Source organism: Monodelphis domestica, chromosome 8 (genome assembly GCF_027887165.1).
Source record: "Monodelphis domestica isolate mMonDom1 chromosome 8, mMonDom1.pri, whole genome shotgun sequence".
Taxonomy (NCBI): Eukaryota; Metazoa; Chordata; class Mammalia; order Didelphimorphia; family Didelphidae; genus Monodelphis; species Monodelphis domestica.
The window spans coordinates 93,683,987-93,702,939 of NC_077234.1; the positions used below are offsets into that span (position 1 = coordinate 93,683,987).

The 18,953-nt window shown below is 37.9% G+C and overlaps 1 protein-coding gene and 1 long non-coding RNA gene across 4 annotated transcripts in view; one reads left to right on the forward strand and one right to left on the reverse strand.

Moving 5' to 3' along the window:
• LOC107649869 (uncharacterized) overlaps positions 1-9,505 on the reverse strand; it is a 54,245-nt gene extending 44,740 nt beyond the window's left edge. The window contains exon 1 of the long non-coding RNA XR_001624290.2: positions 9,373-9,505. This is a non-coding gene — a long non-coding RNA (uncharacterized LOC107649869). The remainder of the gene's footprint in view (positions 1-9,372) is intronic.
• The window catches only part of ERICH6B (glutamate rich 6B), an 83,372-nt gene continuing 73,900 nt past the window's right edge, over positions 9,482-18,953 (forward strand). For all 3 annotated transcript variants that reach the window (XR_008913982.1, XM_056807354.1, XM_056807355.1), the window contains exons 1-3: positions 9,482-9,821; positions 13,587-13,632; positions 18,468-18,640. Coding sequence is in view for 2 of the 3 variants with exons in the window: in XM_056807354.1 (XP_056663332.1) it covers positions 9,482-9,821; positions 13,587-13,632; positions 18,468-18,640 (559 nt within the window). In the remaining variant the exon portion in view is untranslated. The remainder of the gene's footprint in view (positions 9,822-13,586; positions 13,633-18,467; positions 18,641-18,953) is intronic.

Here is an 18,953-nt window from a genome sequence, read left to right on the forward strand (position 1 = left end):
AGAGCTTTAGGATGCCTAAATTTAGGGGACCAAAGGAAGAGGAAAGACCAGCTAGGAAGACAAAGGAGATATAGACAAAGAAGTTGGAGAATCTGGAGAATCCAGAAAAGGAAGTGCCCTTGGAAGCCTTTAGAATGGAGAACCTTCCATAAAACATCTTCTGGGCATGAGGTTCATCCCACCAAGTTTGGAAGATAGTTTCAGAGTCAAACATGTCTTCTGGCATTAAGACCGCTAGTTCACCTCTACCTATACGTGTGTATTTTTATATAAACATCTGAAAATATGGGTTTTCTTGCCGGCTCTCTTCCTGAATTTTGTCTCCTGTGAATCAAAGTCCTCTGCTACTCATTTCAATTCCATATCGTACCTGCTCCTCTCTGCGATATCTGGGTGTATCAAGTAGCTTTACTCCCATTCTTATGAATAGCTTCCAAGCCAAAAGAGAGGATTTCTAGTTTTGGTGTGACTGATAAGTGGGCCTTCTGAAGGTGATTTCTGAACCTTTAAAACTTTTAATGCTGTCTGAGTGCTCTGTAGTTGAGTGGCCTGACTCAAAAAGATAAAAACACTCTCTCATGCAGCCTGCCACTGACAAATAGTTCCAGGCTGTCGAGGAGATTCCTGATCTCCTTCTTTCATCTTAAGCCACTAAAAATATGAAGAGTGAAAATTTTTTGATATGTAAACATGCATTAGATGAAGTGGCTTTACTCTGAAGACAGCATTAGAAGCCTGGAACAGCCGGCTAGTCACACTCCCAACACTCACTGGGTGGCCCTCTCTCCATCCCAGAGCTTTTCATACCTGCTGCCCCCAAGAGCAACAGAAGAAGAGAGGGGAGAGAGAATTCCACTAATAAATGAATGTTGGAGATCAGAAAATGGCTGCAGGGTGCTGAAAAAAGAGTCTCCAGGCCTGCAGATAGGTGTCCCAGACAAACTCTCTCTTTTCATAGAATCCTAGGATCTTGGAGTCTAGTCCAAACAATGTATTAAAAGGACTTAAAGACATCCCTCCATTGAGGAGGAGCCCATCACCCCCTGAGGCAAACCATTCTACTTTGGAAAGCATTTATCGAAAGAAAGTTTCTCTCTATGGGGAACTGCATTGACTCCTTGCTCCTAGTTCTGGGGCCACCTATTTTATTTATTTCTCCAACTCTTCCCTCCTTTAAACTAATTATCTCCATTACTTTTGACTGATTTCTGCATGGAATAATTCCATGCCCCCCCCCCACCTCAACCATCATCTGCTTGTCCTCTCCTATATACTCTATTTTGTCACTATTGTTTTTAAAATGTGGTCCACAGTGAACACAGTACTCTGATAGCATTATACAACAGAATTCTGAATCATTAGTTTAGACCTAGAAGTGAACTTAGAGGCCATGCAGTCTATGTAGGCAACTTGCCAAAGGTCACACAATGCCAAGATATGAACTCAGGTCTTCTGACTCCAAATCCAGAGTTCTATCATGTAATTATCCTTGAGATCCTTTCTCAGAGACTGATGATTCTTCTACAAGGTCATGAATCCTGGATCTTTCAATACGTTTGGTGTTTTAATGGTCTTAGCCTTGTAGAACCTTCCTTTGGAAAGGAAGAAAGGGGGGAAGGGAGGAAAGGAGGAAGGAAGGAAAGAAGGAAGGAAGGAAAGAAGGAAGGAAGGAAGGAAGGAAGGAAGGAAGGAAGGAAGGAAGGAAGGAAGGAAGGAAGGAAGGAAGGAAGGAAGGAAGGAAGGAAGGAAAGAAGGAAGGAAGGAAGGAAGGAAGGAAGGAAGGAAGGAAGGAAGGAAGGAAGGAAGGAAGGAAGGAAGGAAGGAAGGAAGGAAGGAAGGAAGGAAGGAAGGAAGGAAGGAAGGAAGGGAGAGAGAGAGAGAGAGGGAAGGAAGGAAAGAAGCATGTATTTTAGCGTCTGCTAAATTTGCTAAGCACTTTACAAGTATTATCTTATTTGAGTCTCACAAAAACACTGGAAGATATATGCTATTATTATTATTATGTACATCCTCACATCAACCCTGGAGGTAGGGCTAATATTATCCTATTTTTAAATATATTACCCCCTTTTTTTCAGTTAAGGAATCTGAGGCAGACAGAAGTTAAGTGGCTTGACTCAAGCCATCCAACTAGTAAGTGTCTGAGGCTATATTTGAATTCAGGTCTTTCTGACTCTGGGCTCAGATATAGCCTAGATGACATATCACTTCTGACTCTTGATTCATTAGGTATTTATCACACAAATTATTGTCTAGCTATCCTTTCCACATCCTATATTTTCATGACTGATTTTTTTAAAGTCTCAGTGAAAGACTTTACATGTAATTACCTCCATTCACTTTAATTTCATTAGAGTCAGCTCATCATTCCAGCCTACATCCTTTGGACCCTGACTTTGTGTTCACTATCTGTCCATTTTTATATCGTTTAAAATTTTTAAAAACCATTCCACCTATTCCTTCACACTTCTACCCTTCAAAGTTAAAAGATCATTCTTCTTGGTAAGGAAAACAAAAGGAAAGTAAAAATTGACTAGTTCTATCTTTTCCCTCTTCTTATCAATTCCCAAACAACAGTCCTATCTCTTCTTTGATCTTCCTCATGATCTCAATACAGTTTTAAAAGCCTTTTCTGTATTCCTTAGCATTCATCACTAGCCTCGGCTTATTCTGAGTGTTAGCGTTCTTCTTTATTAATTTCGTTATCTGCTCCTGCTTATTTTATTTACTGGAACTGTTAATTCCCAAGAGTCTCTTTAGCAGCTCTGAGATTGTATGAACCTGTGATTCTATTTTCCTTTGTAAATCTTAACCTCCTCCCAGATTCTAATGGTCTTTGAAAGCAAAGCTGCCCATACAGTAGGGGCTCAGCAAAAGTTGACTGACTGACTGACTGACTGACTGACCTATAAGGGACCTTTGCATTTATAAGAGAAGAAAGGAATCCATTTTATGGTTTTAATTCATGGTTTACATCCATTCTAGCCATCTACTCATCTATTTTAGCCATCCCTTCCTCTGACCTGCTCCTCCCTACCTAGACCAGCATCCTCCACACTAGATGTGATGCCTGGACAAGATCTTCCAAAACCCGTGTCCCTAAGCCTAGAGGGAATTAGTTCCATCTTTGGAACTCCTGACCTGGGACCAACCCCAAAGGCCTGTTGACTGAGTGTGTGCATTATAACTCATTTAGCTCACTGTGTCTACTGCTACCCCTAGACAATAGACTGCTTCAGCCTCACATCCTTGCCTCTCCCAGGGCTTGTATCCAAATTCTCCTCTTTTCCTCTTAAAACTAATCCATGAAATTTACTCTGTCCCTTACCTACATTCCTACAATCCCATTCAGCCATTTTCAATGGCCACCAGGCCATATACCTTCCAGCACTAGGGTTCTCTCTCTCTCTCTCCTCACTTCTACCCCTCTCTTGAACAAAAATCCCTTCCCTGACCCCCATTGCCATCTATGTGTTATATCCCCCCATTAGAATATAAACTTCTCAAGAACAAGTACTCTCTTTTTTCAATATCTCTATTCCAAGAGCTTAGTATAGCCATTGACCCATAGTAAGCCCTTACTACTTTCTAATTCATTGCTCTCATTCATTCTGTACTTCCTCTGCCTCTCTCTGACAATCTGAGACTTAGTGTTCCCTCAAATACTCCTCCCTATTGCTCTACCCCATCCTCTGAATTTCTGAATTTGCTTTCTCTCTTTCACACAAAACAACTAGGTGGCAATAAGGACAAGTGTTTAAGTCAGTAGCATGAAAAGCCAAAGGGCTGTCGTAGTCATGATCCCTATTCCCTTTTGCCCTCTTCCTTCCCCACAAATAGTGTCAGGGCTAGAAGCAATGAACACACTAGTCTTTTAGCACAAAATAACTTCTTCTAAATCATTACAGTAATGAGTAAAGATATTCACCCAGCATTATATAAATTATGTGTGTGGGGGTATGTATGTATGGATGGATGGATGGATATATGGAAGAGGTGGCTAGGTGGTGTGATGGATAGAGTGCCAGGTCTGGAGTCAAGAAGACTCGTCTTCCTGAGATCTGATTTGTCTCCAGACACTTACTAGCAATGTGATCCTGGGCAAGTCACTTAAGGAAATGGCAAACCACTCCAATATCTTTGCCAAGAAAACCCCAACTGGGATCATGAAGAATCTGACACAGCTGAGAAAGACTGAATAAATTAAAAAGAATATTTAAAAAGACAAACATGCAGATTACTGAGAAAAATGTGAAACTCTTAACCTTTTTAATGCTAAGGATGCCTTTGGCAGCGTGTGGATCTCTTCTCAGAATAATGTTTTTAAATGCATATAATAAAATATATAAGACCATAAAAGAAATCAATTATTTTGAAAAACACACATACACACTTTTTTTTAAAGTTTGTGGACCCCAGGTATACAAACTTTCTCCTAGAGGCTTCATTGTCAAAGGCTTGCATCTAGAGATAATTTATTCTTATGGTTCTCATTCCTTTCTCTCAACCTCCTATTTTATCATCTACCTACCCTCCCTATTTTATCTCTAGGAGCAAAAGAGTTGTTATTTAGTCATTTCAGTAATATCTGACTCTTTGGGACCCCTTTTATGGGTTTTCTTTGCAAGGGTACAGGAGTGGCTTATCATTCCCTTTTCCAGCTGATTTTACAGATGAGGAAACTAAGACAAACGGGATTAAGTGACTTACCCAGAGTCATAAAGCTAGTAAGTGTCTGAGGCCAGATTTAAACTCAGGACTTCCTGACTCTAGACCAAGCAATCTAACCCCTACACCACCTAGCTGCCCAATAAGAAAATAAATGAGATAATAAACTCCTAAAGAACAGGAGCTACTTATCTTCTACCAATTTTACAGATGAGGCGACTAAGACAGAGAGAGGTTATGTGTGATTTTCCCAGGATCCACATAGCTATTCTGAGGAAAGATTCTAATTCAGGTCTTCTGGGCTCCATCTAGTGATTTTTACCCACTGTACAACCTAGTTGTTTGGGTGAGTACAAAAAGGGGATTTGTCAGCAAACATTTTCTTCAATTCCTACATAACAGAGCTGTATTCATCTAGGTTTTAACTAGAAAGAAATAACTTTCATTATTACATCCCCTGGGGAACACAAACTCCCTTTATACAAACTTGATTAGCAATAGTAACCAAGTAAATATCAGAATGAGTCCAACTGTCATTTCCAAAATTATCTGCAAGAAAATTGAAGACTCCTGAGTCTACTTACTAGCTGTATGACCGTGGACAGCCACTTCATTTCCAGAGGCTCTATTTCCTTATATATAAAATGAGTGGATTAAATGAGCCTTTCTTCTCTTCCTTTTTGCTTTGATTTTTGAGTGTTGATATTTTGAGTTGAGTTGCGTTTTTGAGTTGTGGTATTTTAGGTTATATTCTTACACTGAGTATATTTGATATTTGAAATGCACTGTGCATTTGATATTTTCAGGTAGATTTGAGTATAGTCAGACTTATTAGTACACAGCGGACAAGACAGTCTACAAGGCATCAAAATTAACTATTGCTAAGAAGAGAGATTTCCATTATCAAGGCACCTGAGGCAAGGTCCCTGAAACTCTCAATAATCTAGTCACTACTTTGGATTAAGGCACTGTGTCTAGAAGACTTACTAAAATGTAAAAATATTTCTCTAAAGGGGAAACTAGCACCCATTGAATATATCTAATGTAGTTAAGTTTATCAGCTCAACTAGCACATGATCTAACAAGAAAAACAATTTCTTTTAAAAATCTCTGGTTCTGGAATAATGGGCAACTGAATAGATAAGTTTTGATTTTCAAGGTGGTCGTTGAGGTGACAAAAACCCTGGAGCACTGATTGAACAAGGAGAGTAGAATTGAAGTAAGCATCCCAGAGGAAGGAGATCCTGGGTCTTCAGGGAGCAAGATAATAACAGCTAACATAAATAGCACACTTTAAAATTATAAATTACTTTGTGTGCATTGTCTCTGATCCCCTTGTTTCTCTGTTTTAGTCTTGGTTTTACACATATTTTTCATCATATTAAGTAAGGGCCTTTTCAAAGCTGTGATATTTGGAATTTTAATATAAATTGTTCAAAAAGTTTTTAAATTATTACTGTTATAATTTTGTGCTTTTTGTTACTTTGATGATTAATTATTCTAGTTGAACCATCCTCCGTTCCTTGCCACTCTTGTCCAACTCATCCAATGAATCAACCATAGAAGATTCACATTACATTCTAGTAAAAACTGTACACTATTCATTGATTATCTTGAATTCTTAATAGGTGACTAGCTCACCTTTTTTTCCAGTCTTAAATTTCTCTTATAATATCTTTTAAACCCCTTCGCTGGGCAATTATTTATAATGGTTTATAATGGTTTGTTGCCTACTTTTGCCCACCATGAGCCACTCTGTTGATCTTGGCATCATATCATTGTCACATTAGATCACTAACAGCCCCAAAGCACCAATGGAAGAATCTTTTTCTAACCAGATCTGTTATTTCATTGGTATATTCAAGTCTACCATCTTTTCAACAACTTCTTTTCAAGTTTTAGTCTTAGAGAGTTTCTTGGAATATTCACAGGTAAAGTAACTTGCACAAGTTTACACAGACAGTGTGTCCAAAGTAGAACTTGTTCCTAAGTCTTCATAATTCCAAGGTTGCCTTTCAATCCACAACAAAAAGCTTTTTCTCTTTACAGAAAGGAGGAAAAAAAGCATTAGTGTTATAAAGATAGGTTCTTGGGGTCAGTTGGGTAGCTCAGTGGATTGAGAGCCAGAACTGGAGATGAGAGGTTCTAGGTTCAAATTTGGCCACAGGCACTTCCTAGCTGTGTGACCCTGGGCAAGTCACCTAACCCCCATTACCTAGCCCTTACTGCTCTTCTGCATTAGAACTAATATACAGTATTAATTTTAGAATAGAAGGTAAGGGTTTTTTAAAAAAGGATGGACTCTTATTTCAAAGAAAAGTTATTAAAATAAATACATAATTACTCAAAGCCAGTCTATCCAGCTTTACTTCTTTTGTTCAATTCAAAACCCAGGTTGTTTGTTTGTAGTGCCTATTCAAGATATATGCACTGATAGACAAGTCTCACACATTGTCCAACAAATTGTATTGTATAGTCTAGACAATTGGCATTCTCCAACTACTTCTTTGTTTGGTTTTGTTTTTTTCATCTTGGACAACTCATTCAAAGTGTTTTCAGTAATTATACATAATTTGGTAATTAGGAGGCAATGAATTGTTTCTGATGACATCAAAATTACCAACTGGAGAACTTTGACTTCCAGTGTGAAACTCTCTTCCATTTGGACTCTATATTATATGTCCTACATGATAGTAGTGAACTTCCTTGTTGAGCACAAATCTTGTTTTATGCTTTGCTTGATAGCAATTATCAGAGGACTGTCAAAGCTATCTTTGTCATTACACATTTCAATAAATCTTATCATTTCAATTTATGCATGTCTTCTCTAGCATTATCGTCCAGCTCCTCCACTCCAATCTTCAGTCTCATCTTATCTACTGCTTCCTACCTTTCTGGCTACAAACACACTCATGTATTCCAAATCTATATAAATCCCTTGCTATGTCCTATCATCCACATTAGCTATCAGCCCATAGCCCTCCTCCATTTCTTAGCCAAACTCCTTGAAAAAGCTGTCTACATTCATGCCACCATGTCTTCTCTTACTTATTTCTCAAACCTTTACAATCTGTTTTCCAACCTCATCACTCAACTCAAATTTCTTACTCCAAAGTTACCAATGATCTAATTGCCAAATCCCTGGATTATCCTGTCTTCACTTTTCTTCAATTCTCAGTAGCATTTGTCACTGTTGATCATCCTCTCTTCCTGAATACTATCTGCTTTCTGGGTTTGGGGAGAGGCTACTCTTTTTGGACTCTCTTCCTTAATGTTATGGCCATTCCTCAATCTCCTTTTTTGGATTATCATGTATGTCATGCCCACTAACAGTGGATATATTCCAAGGATCTGTTAGAAGCCTTTTCTTTGCTATCTTCACTATAATTTGGTGATCTCATCAGCTCTCAAAAGTTTACTTCTTTGCAGGTAGCTCCCACATTAGATTCTTGAACTGTCCTGAGCTCCTACTGTCTCTTGAACATTTTAACCTCTTATGCTTCTTAATCTTAACATGCCCCAAACTAAAATCATTACTCTCCCTGTCCTCCTCAAAATCCTTCCAGTATATATCTTAAAATATTTACTCTATTGGAAATTAAAACATATTTTTAAAATATGTATTTGTTAACTCATTTAAAAATAATATTAATAATCCCATTATATGTTGTCAGGAATAATAACTATTTTCCATAACAACAAAAAAGTGAGACATGGTACTGGTTTATATATTTTTGCAAATATCTTTAATATCTAACTTCAGACAATTTTTACTTTTTCATACCTGCTTCTTCATTCAGTGATTTGTTATAGGTCATTTTGGTTGAAGTACATGAAGAAAATTTGACTTCATATAGATATGTAGTTAGAAAAAGGAGGCATATTTTTAGTAAGTAAATAAAATATTATTATTATGAAAATAGTTTTGACTTCATGGAGCTCCCAAAGAGTTCTGAGGACCTCCAGAGTTCCATGGATCACACTTTTGAGAACTGCTGCCCATGAGCAACTCAAATGTCCCTTATGAGTTTCTTTGTGGTTGTTGTTGTTCAGTTGTACGTTACTCTTCATGACCCCATTTGGGATTTTCTTGGCAAGGATCCTGAAATGGTTTACCATTTCCTTCTCCAACTAATTTTTATGATGAGGCTGACAGGGATAAGTAGTTACACAGCTGGTAAGTGGCTAAAGTTAAATTTGAACTCAGGAAAATGAGTTTTTCAGACTTCAAGTCCAGCACTCAATCCAGTATGCCACCTAGTTTCTCCTATGAGTCCCTTACTGAAGAGGAATAGGTTTTTAAGGATTATAGGGAAGGACTAAGAGGAATTGAATTGAGACTTAAGCTTTCTAAGACTATTTCCTTACCTAAAAAATATTGATGCTCTCTGGAGTCCATTATATCTCTAAGTTTCATTGGCTCTACAACCATCTCCTCTCCTGTGCCATAACCAAGTCCTCTTCATCTGTTCTGCATTACTTGCTTCACTCAGAGTTAGACTGAGCAGCCATGTTTTGCCTACTTATGACTATATTATGTTTCATGATTTCTTGTCTCAAGGGGCTGCCCCCTCAAAGAGAGGGATGTTGTACTTATTTCATCAGCGTCTCCCTAGAATTCTTTGCTAGTGCCCTAATCACACCCAGGCCCCTCAAATTCTTACTGAATGAATAAAAATAAATCTAAAGTCATATGCTACTCACTGATCAATGATGAGTGGAACTTTGTTTTTTCTTTCTTTTTCGGTTACTGTGATGATGGACGGACTCTCCAGTTGCCTGAAGATTTCTGTTTGTGGAGTGATCTGCAAGCATGTCTGATCAAAAGGAGTCACCACCAAGTGGTGTAAAACCTTCCTCTTCTCAACCCATTAGCACTTCCAGCTCTTCTGATTCAAAAGAGAATCTCACAGAAAATTTACTAGACAACTTGCTTCCTGAAATCCTTGTGACAGAAGAAAAAGAAGAATCTTCTACAGAAATAAGTCGCAAAAGGCCAGAGTTGCTGATTCAGGATACCACCAAAACTCCACCTCCTTCCACAGCTCCTTCCCTATCTTTAGACTCTTTTACTTTTTCTCCAGTTAAAAGTGATGACAAACAACTGAAAGCCCCAGGACTAGCACCATTTTTATCAAGCAGCTCAGAGGAAGGTAAGAAAAATCACTTACCAGCCATTCAGACATAATAATGAGGCAAACATTTGTTGGTGGTCAATTAACATTTCTAAGGAGACCTTTTATTTTCCAAGAAGGAATAATTTCTGTTCAAGGTCTTTAACTCAGAATAGTGTTTACTGTTTGGCCCATGATTCACACATAGGGAACAAGTCCCAAAATAAACATTTTTTTCTTAGCTTTGTCCAATCTGGAAAATAATTGAAATCCACATTTATATGGTACTTTGACTTACAATGACTTCCTCTACAAAGACTCAAGGAAAAGGTAAGTAGGTAGGACAAATAGCAATATATCATAATCATTTTTATCATTATGGTTACGCCCATTTTTAAGTGAGAAAATAGAGATTCACAGAAAATAATGACCACGCGTCTCTGTGGTCATACTCAGAATTCTTCTTGCTTCACCATAATTTCTTCATTCATGGGTTATTAGTATTATATTGATAGGTATGGCCTCTAGGTCAGCCTGATCTCTTTAGGGGGTTAGGTAGGAGATAAGAAAAGTACTATATTCTCTATTCCAGACTAGCCAGAAGTTGCTCCTCAGAATACTAATATCCATCCTGCACAGAAGTCTAATTCAGAAACATAAAAACAGCATTCAGAGTTTTTTCTCCTGCACAGTGTGGTATCAGACATTCTTCACAGATATCCTTGTGGGTCATATCTTTATAAATAGATCCCCTGTTGGAGTATGACAAATACAGGAGTATCAACTGACCAGAATTGTATATAAAGCAAAAACCTCAAAAATAAATATCTTACCGGTAAGGGGAAAATAGTTGATAAACTGTAGGTAAGATTAGAGTGCCTTTAAAACTGCATTTGACTATGCCATGATAAAGAAAAATCCAATGTGTACTAAAAAACCCTTCAAAATTTACAAAGCATAGTAAATTGAATAAGAGTTTGTGATAGGACTTGATCTTGCAAAAGGATTTATCCTGGTTTTCCTTTAGGTCTTTCAGAATATTTTGAATTGTAGAATCTCAAAATTGGAAGGAATCTGAAATGTCACCTAATCCAATCTCTATCTAAAACAATAAAATCTACAATTTCCCTAAAAAGTAGAGAAAGTCAGCTTCTACTTGAAGATTAACAGTGACAGGAAACTCACTACCTCCCAATCCATTCCATTTTGGGACAGCTACAATAACTAAGAAGTTTTTCCTTATATGAATAAACCCTTTTCTACATAGCTCTAAACCTTATATAGACTCTTACCTATACAGATCTCACCCATATATAAACTCTTCTCTCTATATATATTTGACCCTTAGATAGATTTTTCTCTACAGATCTGTCCCTTCTCCATGGACCATTCTCTACATAGTTCTGACTCTTATATAAATCCATCTCTATAGAGAGCTAATGCTTATATAGATATGCTTCTCTATCATTTTTACCTAGTTGTCCTATTCCTGCCCCTGGTACCAAGCAAAACCAATATAATTTCTCTTCTACCTAATAGCCCTTCAAATATTTGAAAAGAACTATCATGCCCCCCCCCTTCAATTCTTCCTTTCTCCAGGTAAAACATCATACCTAGTTCCTTCCATCTATGCTCCTATGATATAATTTGAGATACTGGTAGCTTTTATCTTGACATTCTCCAACTTGTCAATGCCCTTCTTAAAATGCAGGGTCAAGAACTAAATGTTATAGTCTGGATGTAATCTTACCAGGACAGAATACAGTAGGACTATTTCATTTCTTGCTGGAAATATTAAATAGGTATTAATATATTGTAAGATGACATTAGCTTTTTTTGGCTGTTATGTCCCTCTATCAACTTTTACCAAGTTTGTAGTTTAATAAAATCCCAAGGACTTTTTAATAAGAAATGTTGGTCCTACTCCATCCTGGTCATATATAGTTGATTTTTAGCCCAATTGAAAGTTGTTATATTTGTCCCTATTAAATATCACCTTAATAAATATATGTCATTGTTACTGCTTGTCAAGAATTTTTTGGAACCCAATTCTGACATCCTGTGAATTTTAGTGATTCCCTCCTGACTCTGTGTCATCTACAAATTGGACTGTTCTTTCATCAGTGTCTTGAACCAAGTCATGGGCTAAGGTGTCAAATAGAACAGGACCAAAAATAGAGCCCCTGTAGCAATCTACCCAAGACTTCCCTCTGTGTTGGCATTAACCTCTTAATCACCACTATAGGTATGGTCATTTAATTAGTTTCATGTCTACCTGTTTACAATATTGTTTAAACCTCTTCCTTTAACTTCCCTTTTATCCACTGAAATATCATGACAGAGTATGTCAATGCTTTATTGAAGACTAGGTACATTATGCCAATATATCAGAAACCTGTGATTTCCTTGGTAGAAGAACACCCCTTCATTGATGCACATCTCCATCAAAATTTTAAAGAGCTTCCTGGGGCCAGATGAGGTTATCCATTATCACACAGCTAGTAACTATGAGAGGGAGGATTTGAACTTTGGTCTTTCTGAGTCTTAAGTGTAGGATGCTGTCCCCTATACTAATAACAATAATGACAATCAATAATATTGATAATGAAAATAACAACTAGTACAGTGTAATGGGAAGGAACAAGAGAAAACTGGAAATGGGAAGGGGGCATCCATCACTTGGAGAATGAATGAACAATTTATGGTATATGGTTGTAATGGAATACTATTGTGCCATAAAGAATAGTGAACAGGATGAGTTCCAAAAAATGTGGAAAGACTTGTATGAATTGATGCAAAGTGAAGTGAGCAGAACCAGGAGAATAATGTATAAAATAACAAAATACTGTGTGATAATCAACTGTTAAGGGCTAGATCATATCAGCAAAGCAAGTCTCCAAGATAACCATAAGGGACTCGTGATAAAATGCTACCCACAGCCAAAGGAATTTTTTGAGTCTGAGCACAGATTCAAAGCATGCCATCTTCCCTCATGAGATTGCTATTGTATTATGATATGTGACTTCTATCATGACATGAGCAATACAGAAATAGGTATCACATGAAAGTATGGATATATCCTATATCAGAGTATTCATCGCCTCAAGGAGATAGGAAAGGTAGGAAGGGAGAAAACGTTAATTCTAAAATGCCAAAAAAAAACTTATGCAAAGCATTGTGCTAAGCTTTGAGGAAACAAATAGAAAAGTAAAATACTTCCTGCTCTCAAAGAAATCACCTTCTCCTGGAAGAGATAACATATACAAGGGGTTTCGGTTCCAATTTAGATGACCTCTAAGGTCCCTTCTAGCTCTAAAACATTGTCTCTGTGATATATCATAGTGAGGCTGTATGTACCACATGGTAATTCCTGTTACATTCAGGGTAAATCCCCAGGTCACCAAAAATTAAAATGTATCCCAGGCTTTAAGGGAACAAAAAATTTTTATCCCAGACATTTCCCACAGCCCACAGAGCCATTATCTGGTTATAGAAGGAGGAAGCCCTTCATCATAACCAAATGGGAAAGCAAAGTAACTTTGCCTTTGAGATGCTCATCATTTCTTGAACAGTATCTTCTCAGGTACTAGTTTCTTTTTTAAGAAAATCTCTCCAACTTACTCATTTTTAAAGGATCATTAACATGGAGAAGTTCTTATTGGTAATTTGATAGTCAATGATTATAATTATAAGTATGTCATCTCCACTCCCAATCCCAGGTTCATATTTCATATACATGATAACAGTTTTTTAATGAAAAAAATAAGGATTTCTTATCATTGCTTTTGTTATTTTTCCTTCCAGCACTGTTCAAAGAAGGATTGGAGGATATCCGGAAAATAACATCAGGGTAATGTTTCTCTATTCCATTTAATCCAGTTGTCTTTAAACTTAATTGCAATGCTGTGTAGGGGTCTTTCATCCCCAGATGAAGTAGTAAACTTATACCTGAATAGGGAAGATTAATACCCCAGAAATTATGAGCCACACACAAATGATGTTGTTTTGGATATTTATCATCACTGCCTTTTATATGGTAAGTAATCTTAAAGTCCAAAGACTTCCAGCCATGGAGATGGAGAGACTGAGTTCGAATCCACCCTTTGATGCTTACTTGTATGTCCTTGGGCAAATCACAACCACCCTGGGCCATAGTCCTCTCATCTCAAAATTACAGGAAAGTAGGGCAGCAAACAGTGGAATAGCTTGTCTATATGGTTCCTTCTAGCCCTAGGTATATGATTTATGCTCACTTAGCAATCTCTTGGAAGCCATTGGAATGAGAAGTATAATAACAGCCTTTTAGGGTCTCAGTCAGGGGTCATATATACCCCAAGATTAACTTAGACAAACCTAGAAAGGTCTTTGTACTTCACACTGACATCAGTCGGAAAGGCTTTCATCAAAAGAGTCAGATTTTATCAGACCCAAATAGCAGCAGAGTTCCAGAAGTATCTGACTTGTGCTGAAGTACTCAAAAGAAAAGTTCTACCCATTCAGACTGCATTTTTGGAGAATCTAGATGCCAGCAAGCCTTTGGAACTTATGTGTTTAGACTTTCAATCTCTGGAAGGAGAGGAAAACCATTAGCAACATCCTTGGGATGGCATACTCTTTCACTGGAATGCAAGAATATGCCCAGACAAAAATCAGGAAGAATCTATAATTGCTGAACCAATATGGGAGTAGTATTCCATTCAGTCTCATGTTTGAAGGTGAGCTGCTTGAGGAAGTTTGGCTTTGGCAGGGATCAGTGCACAGAGTAAAAACTTAATAAATGCTTGTTGACTGGCTAACTGACTGACTGAATCAAGAAATCTAAAAGTACAGTTTAACCACCCTTAAGGAGACCTCGACATCTAAACCATGCCATCCTAAACAAGCTGGGACTCATGAGCCCTGAGCAGGATACTCAGTGGAGTCAACAGGTAGGATTTCTAGTGTGCATCTACAGTACTAGTAGGGGCGACGCCACAGTCTTTGTGGGTGTGTATATTATATATATAAAACATATAGATGAGAGCCATGTTTGCTCACTACTTCATGCTATTATCTCAGAAGACCTAGGCTTCGAAACATCTAACCAATATTTCTCTAAGATGATACTAGCTAAAGGAAGCCTAGGGACTAGCTGTGACTTCTGCCACCTCTGATTAAACAAATGATAATGACTTGAATTGCAACAATTACTGCGATGCACCAATTTGTTGTAAAATTCAGTCAGCAAGGTAAGAAGAGCTCTGTTAAGAAATCATGGCATGAAGACAACATAGAAAATGACAGGCTGATGGAAAGCTACCCCATACCAAATCTCTGAAAGATTGGAAAACCAGTCTTACCTGTTTACAAAATAGCTGCTGAAAGTGGTCAAGGTAGTAGAGTAGTTCTCCATCACCTTCCCATCCCACCCAGCCCCCACTTAAACCATGAGTTTGCTTTCTGAGGTTTCAGTTAACTGTGGTCATTCCAGAGAAAGGAGGAAGGCAGGAAGGGGGCAGCTGCTGCCAGATGAGGACGGGGTCCAGGACATGACATGATTACTACAGAGAGGTTCACCCCAGGGCAGACAGTGGTCTCTCCATGCCTCTACTGCTTTCACCAAGAGGGTTTTTTGGGGGGGGGTTTGAGAGGGTGGGAGGCCATAAAGCACTATGCCAAGGGGCAGGAGCTAGCAGAGAGAGCAAAATATTAAACAATAAAATTAGCAAAAGTGTTGAAAGTTAAAGTGAAAATTGTTCATGGTCTCAGGCATTCACCAGGGGTCTTGAAGCGTATTCCCTACATATATGGGGGATTACTATATAGTACTATAAAACAATGTACAATGTACTTCATTGTTGTATTTAATATTGGTAAATGTCTTACTGTATGTTTAACTTATCAGTGAAACTTTATTATACAAAGTATGTATAATAAACCATGTTCTATTTAGGGTCAGCAGATGTTCACTTATATCTGAAGTTTCAGCCATCCATGATAGGTCTTGGAACAAATCCCCCATGGGTACAGCAGCCCTACAGGACAATATATTGATTTCTTGTTGGGAAATAGCCAGCTTCTTCATGGAGTAGGAGGAAAGACATGATGGAGAGTCAGTCACGAGAACTTTGAGGACATAAGACAACAGCTGGCCAGTTACAAAGTGGTTATCTAACCTAGATTATAGTTCAGATGACTAATTCTGAGGTAAGAGGTACTGAGTGGTGGTTCTCACTACACGAGCAACCACTTCTCCCACTGAAGGATTAAGAAACTCAACAGAATTTGCCTTAACCCAAAGGAGGACAACAGACAAAAGAGGATAGGCTAGACCCAGAAATAACCTTTCCAGACTAAAATTCCTAATGTGTAGAATATTCTAACCCTGGTGATAGATGCCATGGGAAGAGATAGCTTCCATCAAGGTTAGAGATAGTGACAGTCAGCTTGGGTCATCCACCAGCTTGGGGTTGGCACTTCAGGCCATTAGTTGTATAGATTCAAGACTTAGTCTGTGTCTTTGATAAGCTCAAAAAGATTTTGGTAGAAGCACCAAGTGACCAAACTTTAGGAGAAAAGGGAGAAGTGATTGCCCATTTAGTCCAGTGCCTGGGTTATTTATAATATGTGCTTTGTGATGCCAGTGTATGGTGTTAGATGTGTGTCATACAAGCCATATATGTTTATTCTGCACTACGCTTTTATAGCTGAGTTGTGCATTTTTGCTATTTACAGGAGTATATCATATCATGCAATTTACTATTGCTATTTTTTCATTTTCTGGAGAGGGAAATAGCAAATCACTCTAATATTTCTGCCAGGAAGACCCCAAATGGGATCATAAAGAGTTTGACATGACCAAAAAGACTGAGCAACAACAACATTGCCTTTCCTATGTTTCTGTATGTGATCTATTCATTTAGTCATCATAATCAATGACAGATGATGCATGAGATTTGTACCCTTAGCTTCACATGTGTAATGCTGTTATATGTTTTGGTACATATATGTATGTCACTAAGTACATCCTAATGCAATCCTAACTATATGTAATTCCAGTATAAATGCCATATTTTATACATTTGCATGTGTGTTGTACTAAATAGAAGGAAAGGAATAAAAACAACTGTTAAAGTGCCTACTATGTGCCAGGCACTATTATAAGTACTTTACAAAGATTATCTTACAACAACTGTGGGATGTAATAATAATTAATAATAATAACTAACATTTATATAGGGACTCACTCTGTGCCAGGCACTGTGTTAAACACTTAACAAATATTATCTCATTCAGTCTTCCCTACAGTCCTAGAAGGTAGGTGCTATGTGGATGGGATGACTATCTAGTATTATATCTAAATTAAATACTTATAATGTATATTCCCAGTTGCTAAAGAATCCTCTATAAATTTGGAGGGGGGGAGGGGGTTAGAGATGTTTCACTGGAGGGGGAATATATAACCCTTGGTTCCTTCTGGTCCACTAAGGAATAGAAGGAAAAAGTCCTTAACTCACATCTCCCTTAGATGGGTTCCATATATCAACTCTACAAAAGTTGAGTAGCCAAATAATACAGAAAGGTCCCAAAAGCAGATAGAGGAATACTATAGGTTCAGTCAGTCAGTCAGTCAGTCAATAAACATTTATTAGGCACTGTCTGTGTGCCAGGCATTGTACTAAGTGCTGGGAATATAAAAAGGACAAAAGAATAGACCCTGCCCTCAAGGAACTCATAATCCAATAAGGTTCAATATAGCAGGAAAAGTAACTTAAATATATACTACACGTATATTATCTTTTATGTATATATAAATTACATGTTATGTCATATAGATATAGATATAGATATAGATGTAGATGTAGATATAGATATAGAGATAGAGATAGAGATAGATAGAGATATAGATATAGATGTAGATGTAGATGTAGATGTAGATATAGATATAGATATAGATATAGATATAGATATAGACATAGATATAGATATAGATATAGATATAGATATAGATATAGATATAGATATAGATATAGATATAGATATAGATATAGATGACGTGGAGGGGTTTTTTAGAGAAGAAAAAAAGCTAGACAGACAATGAGATTATCCATACCAAGAAACCCTACTCTAGTCATGCAGTCACTTTGCTTTTCCCATGATGACTGCAAGAATAAGATTGTTCCTCCATCTCGTGATGACTAATGAAAAGAAACAGATTTAAAGAGAGCTTTAAGGTTTGTGAAGGTAATACACACAGAGAGATATATTTAAACTCTGCTTTCTCTATATTACTAGGTTCAAATTACTTTATAATATTATACATATACATACAGAGAGAGAGAGACAGAGAGAGAGAGAGATTTGAGCCTCACAACAACCCTATGATAGGGAAAGTGATTGCTATCCATATTTTTCAGAAGAAGAAACTGAGGCACAAAGAAATCACACAGCTAGTGAGTAACTGAGCCAGAATCTGAATGTGGGTCCTCCTGACTTCAAGTCCTTCACTCTGCAATGCAATAGCTAGCTGCCCTTTCTTCTTCCTCTCCCTCCCCAACCTTCCCCCCAGAAGGGGAGCCTTCTCATCATCCCACTTTTGTAAGAATGGATGCTAAGGAGGTATTAAGAACTTCTGTAGCCCTTTCTACCTCCCAGGTACTGAGCTGTAGCACTAAAATGCCTGTTTCTGGTTCCACCTCTCCACAGGTTAGGCTTACCTTTCCTTTTAGGCTATTCTGATGACTCTTCCAGCTCATCTGGTTTTATCCCAATTCCACTGTCTGTTCCTCCGAAGGAACTTGAAGGCAAACTATTACTGGTCCACGCATCTCGTTCAGTGCACCGTGCCACTCAGACCTCCTGGTTAGAAAATGACTCTGGTAAGTCAAGCATCTGGACTTTATTGGCCATCCAGAGGGCTGGGACTTATTCCTGTTCTGGGCTGGGGGAGGTGGAGAGCTGCATTGGATTGTAGTAAAGATCAGGCACTATGGTGAGCCTGTACTTGTGCCCAAATACTGAGCTAAGTAAGCTAAATACAGCTGATCAAAAGCTGGTGGTGGCAGCAGATAGAGGACCTGCCTTGAAGGAAGCAAGAGTGGCCAACTTCAGAGCCTCAGAGGACAGTCTCAAGACTGCCAATTACTGAGTTTTTCCCATTTACATCAGTGGGGAAAGTTTCCACAGCAGAAA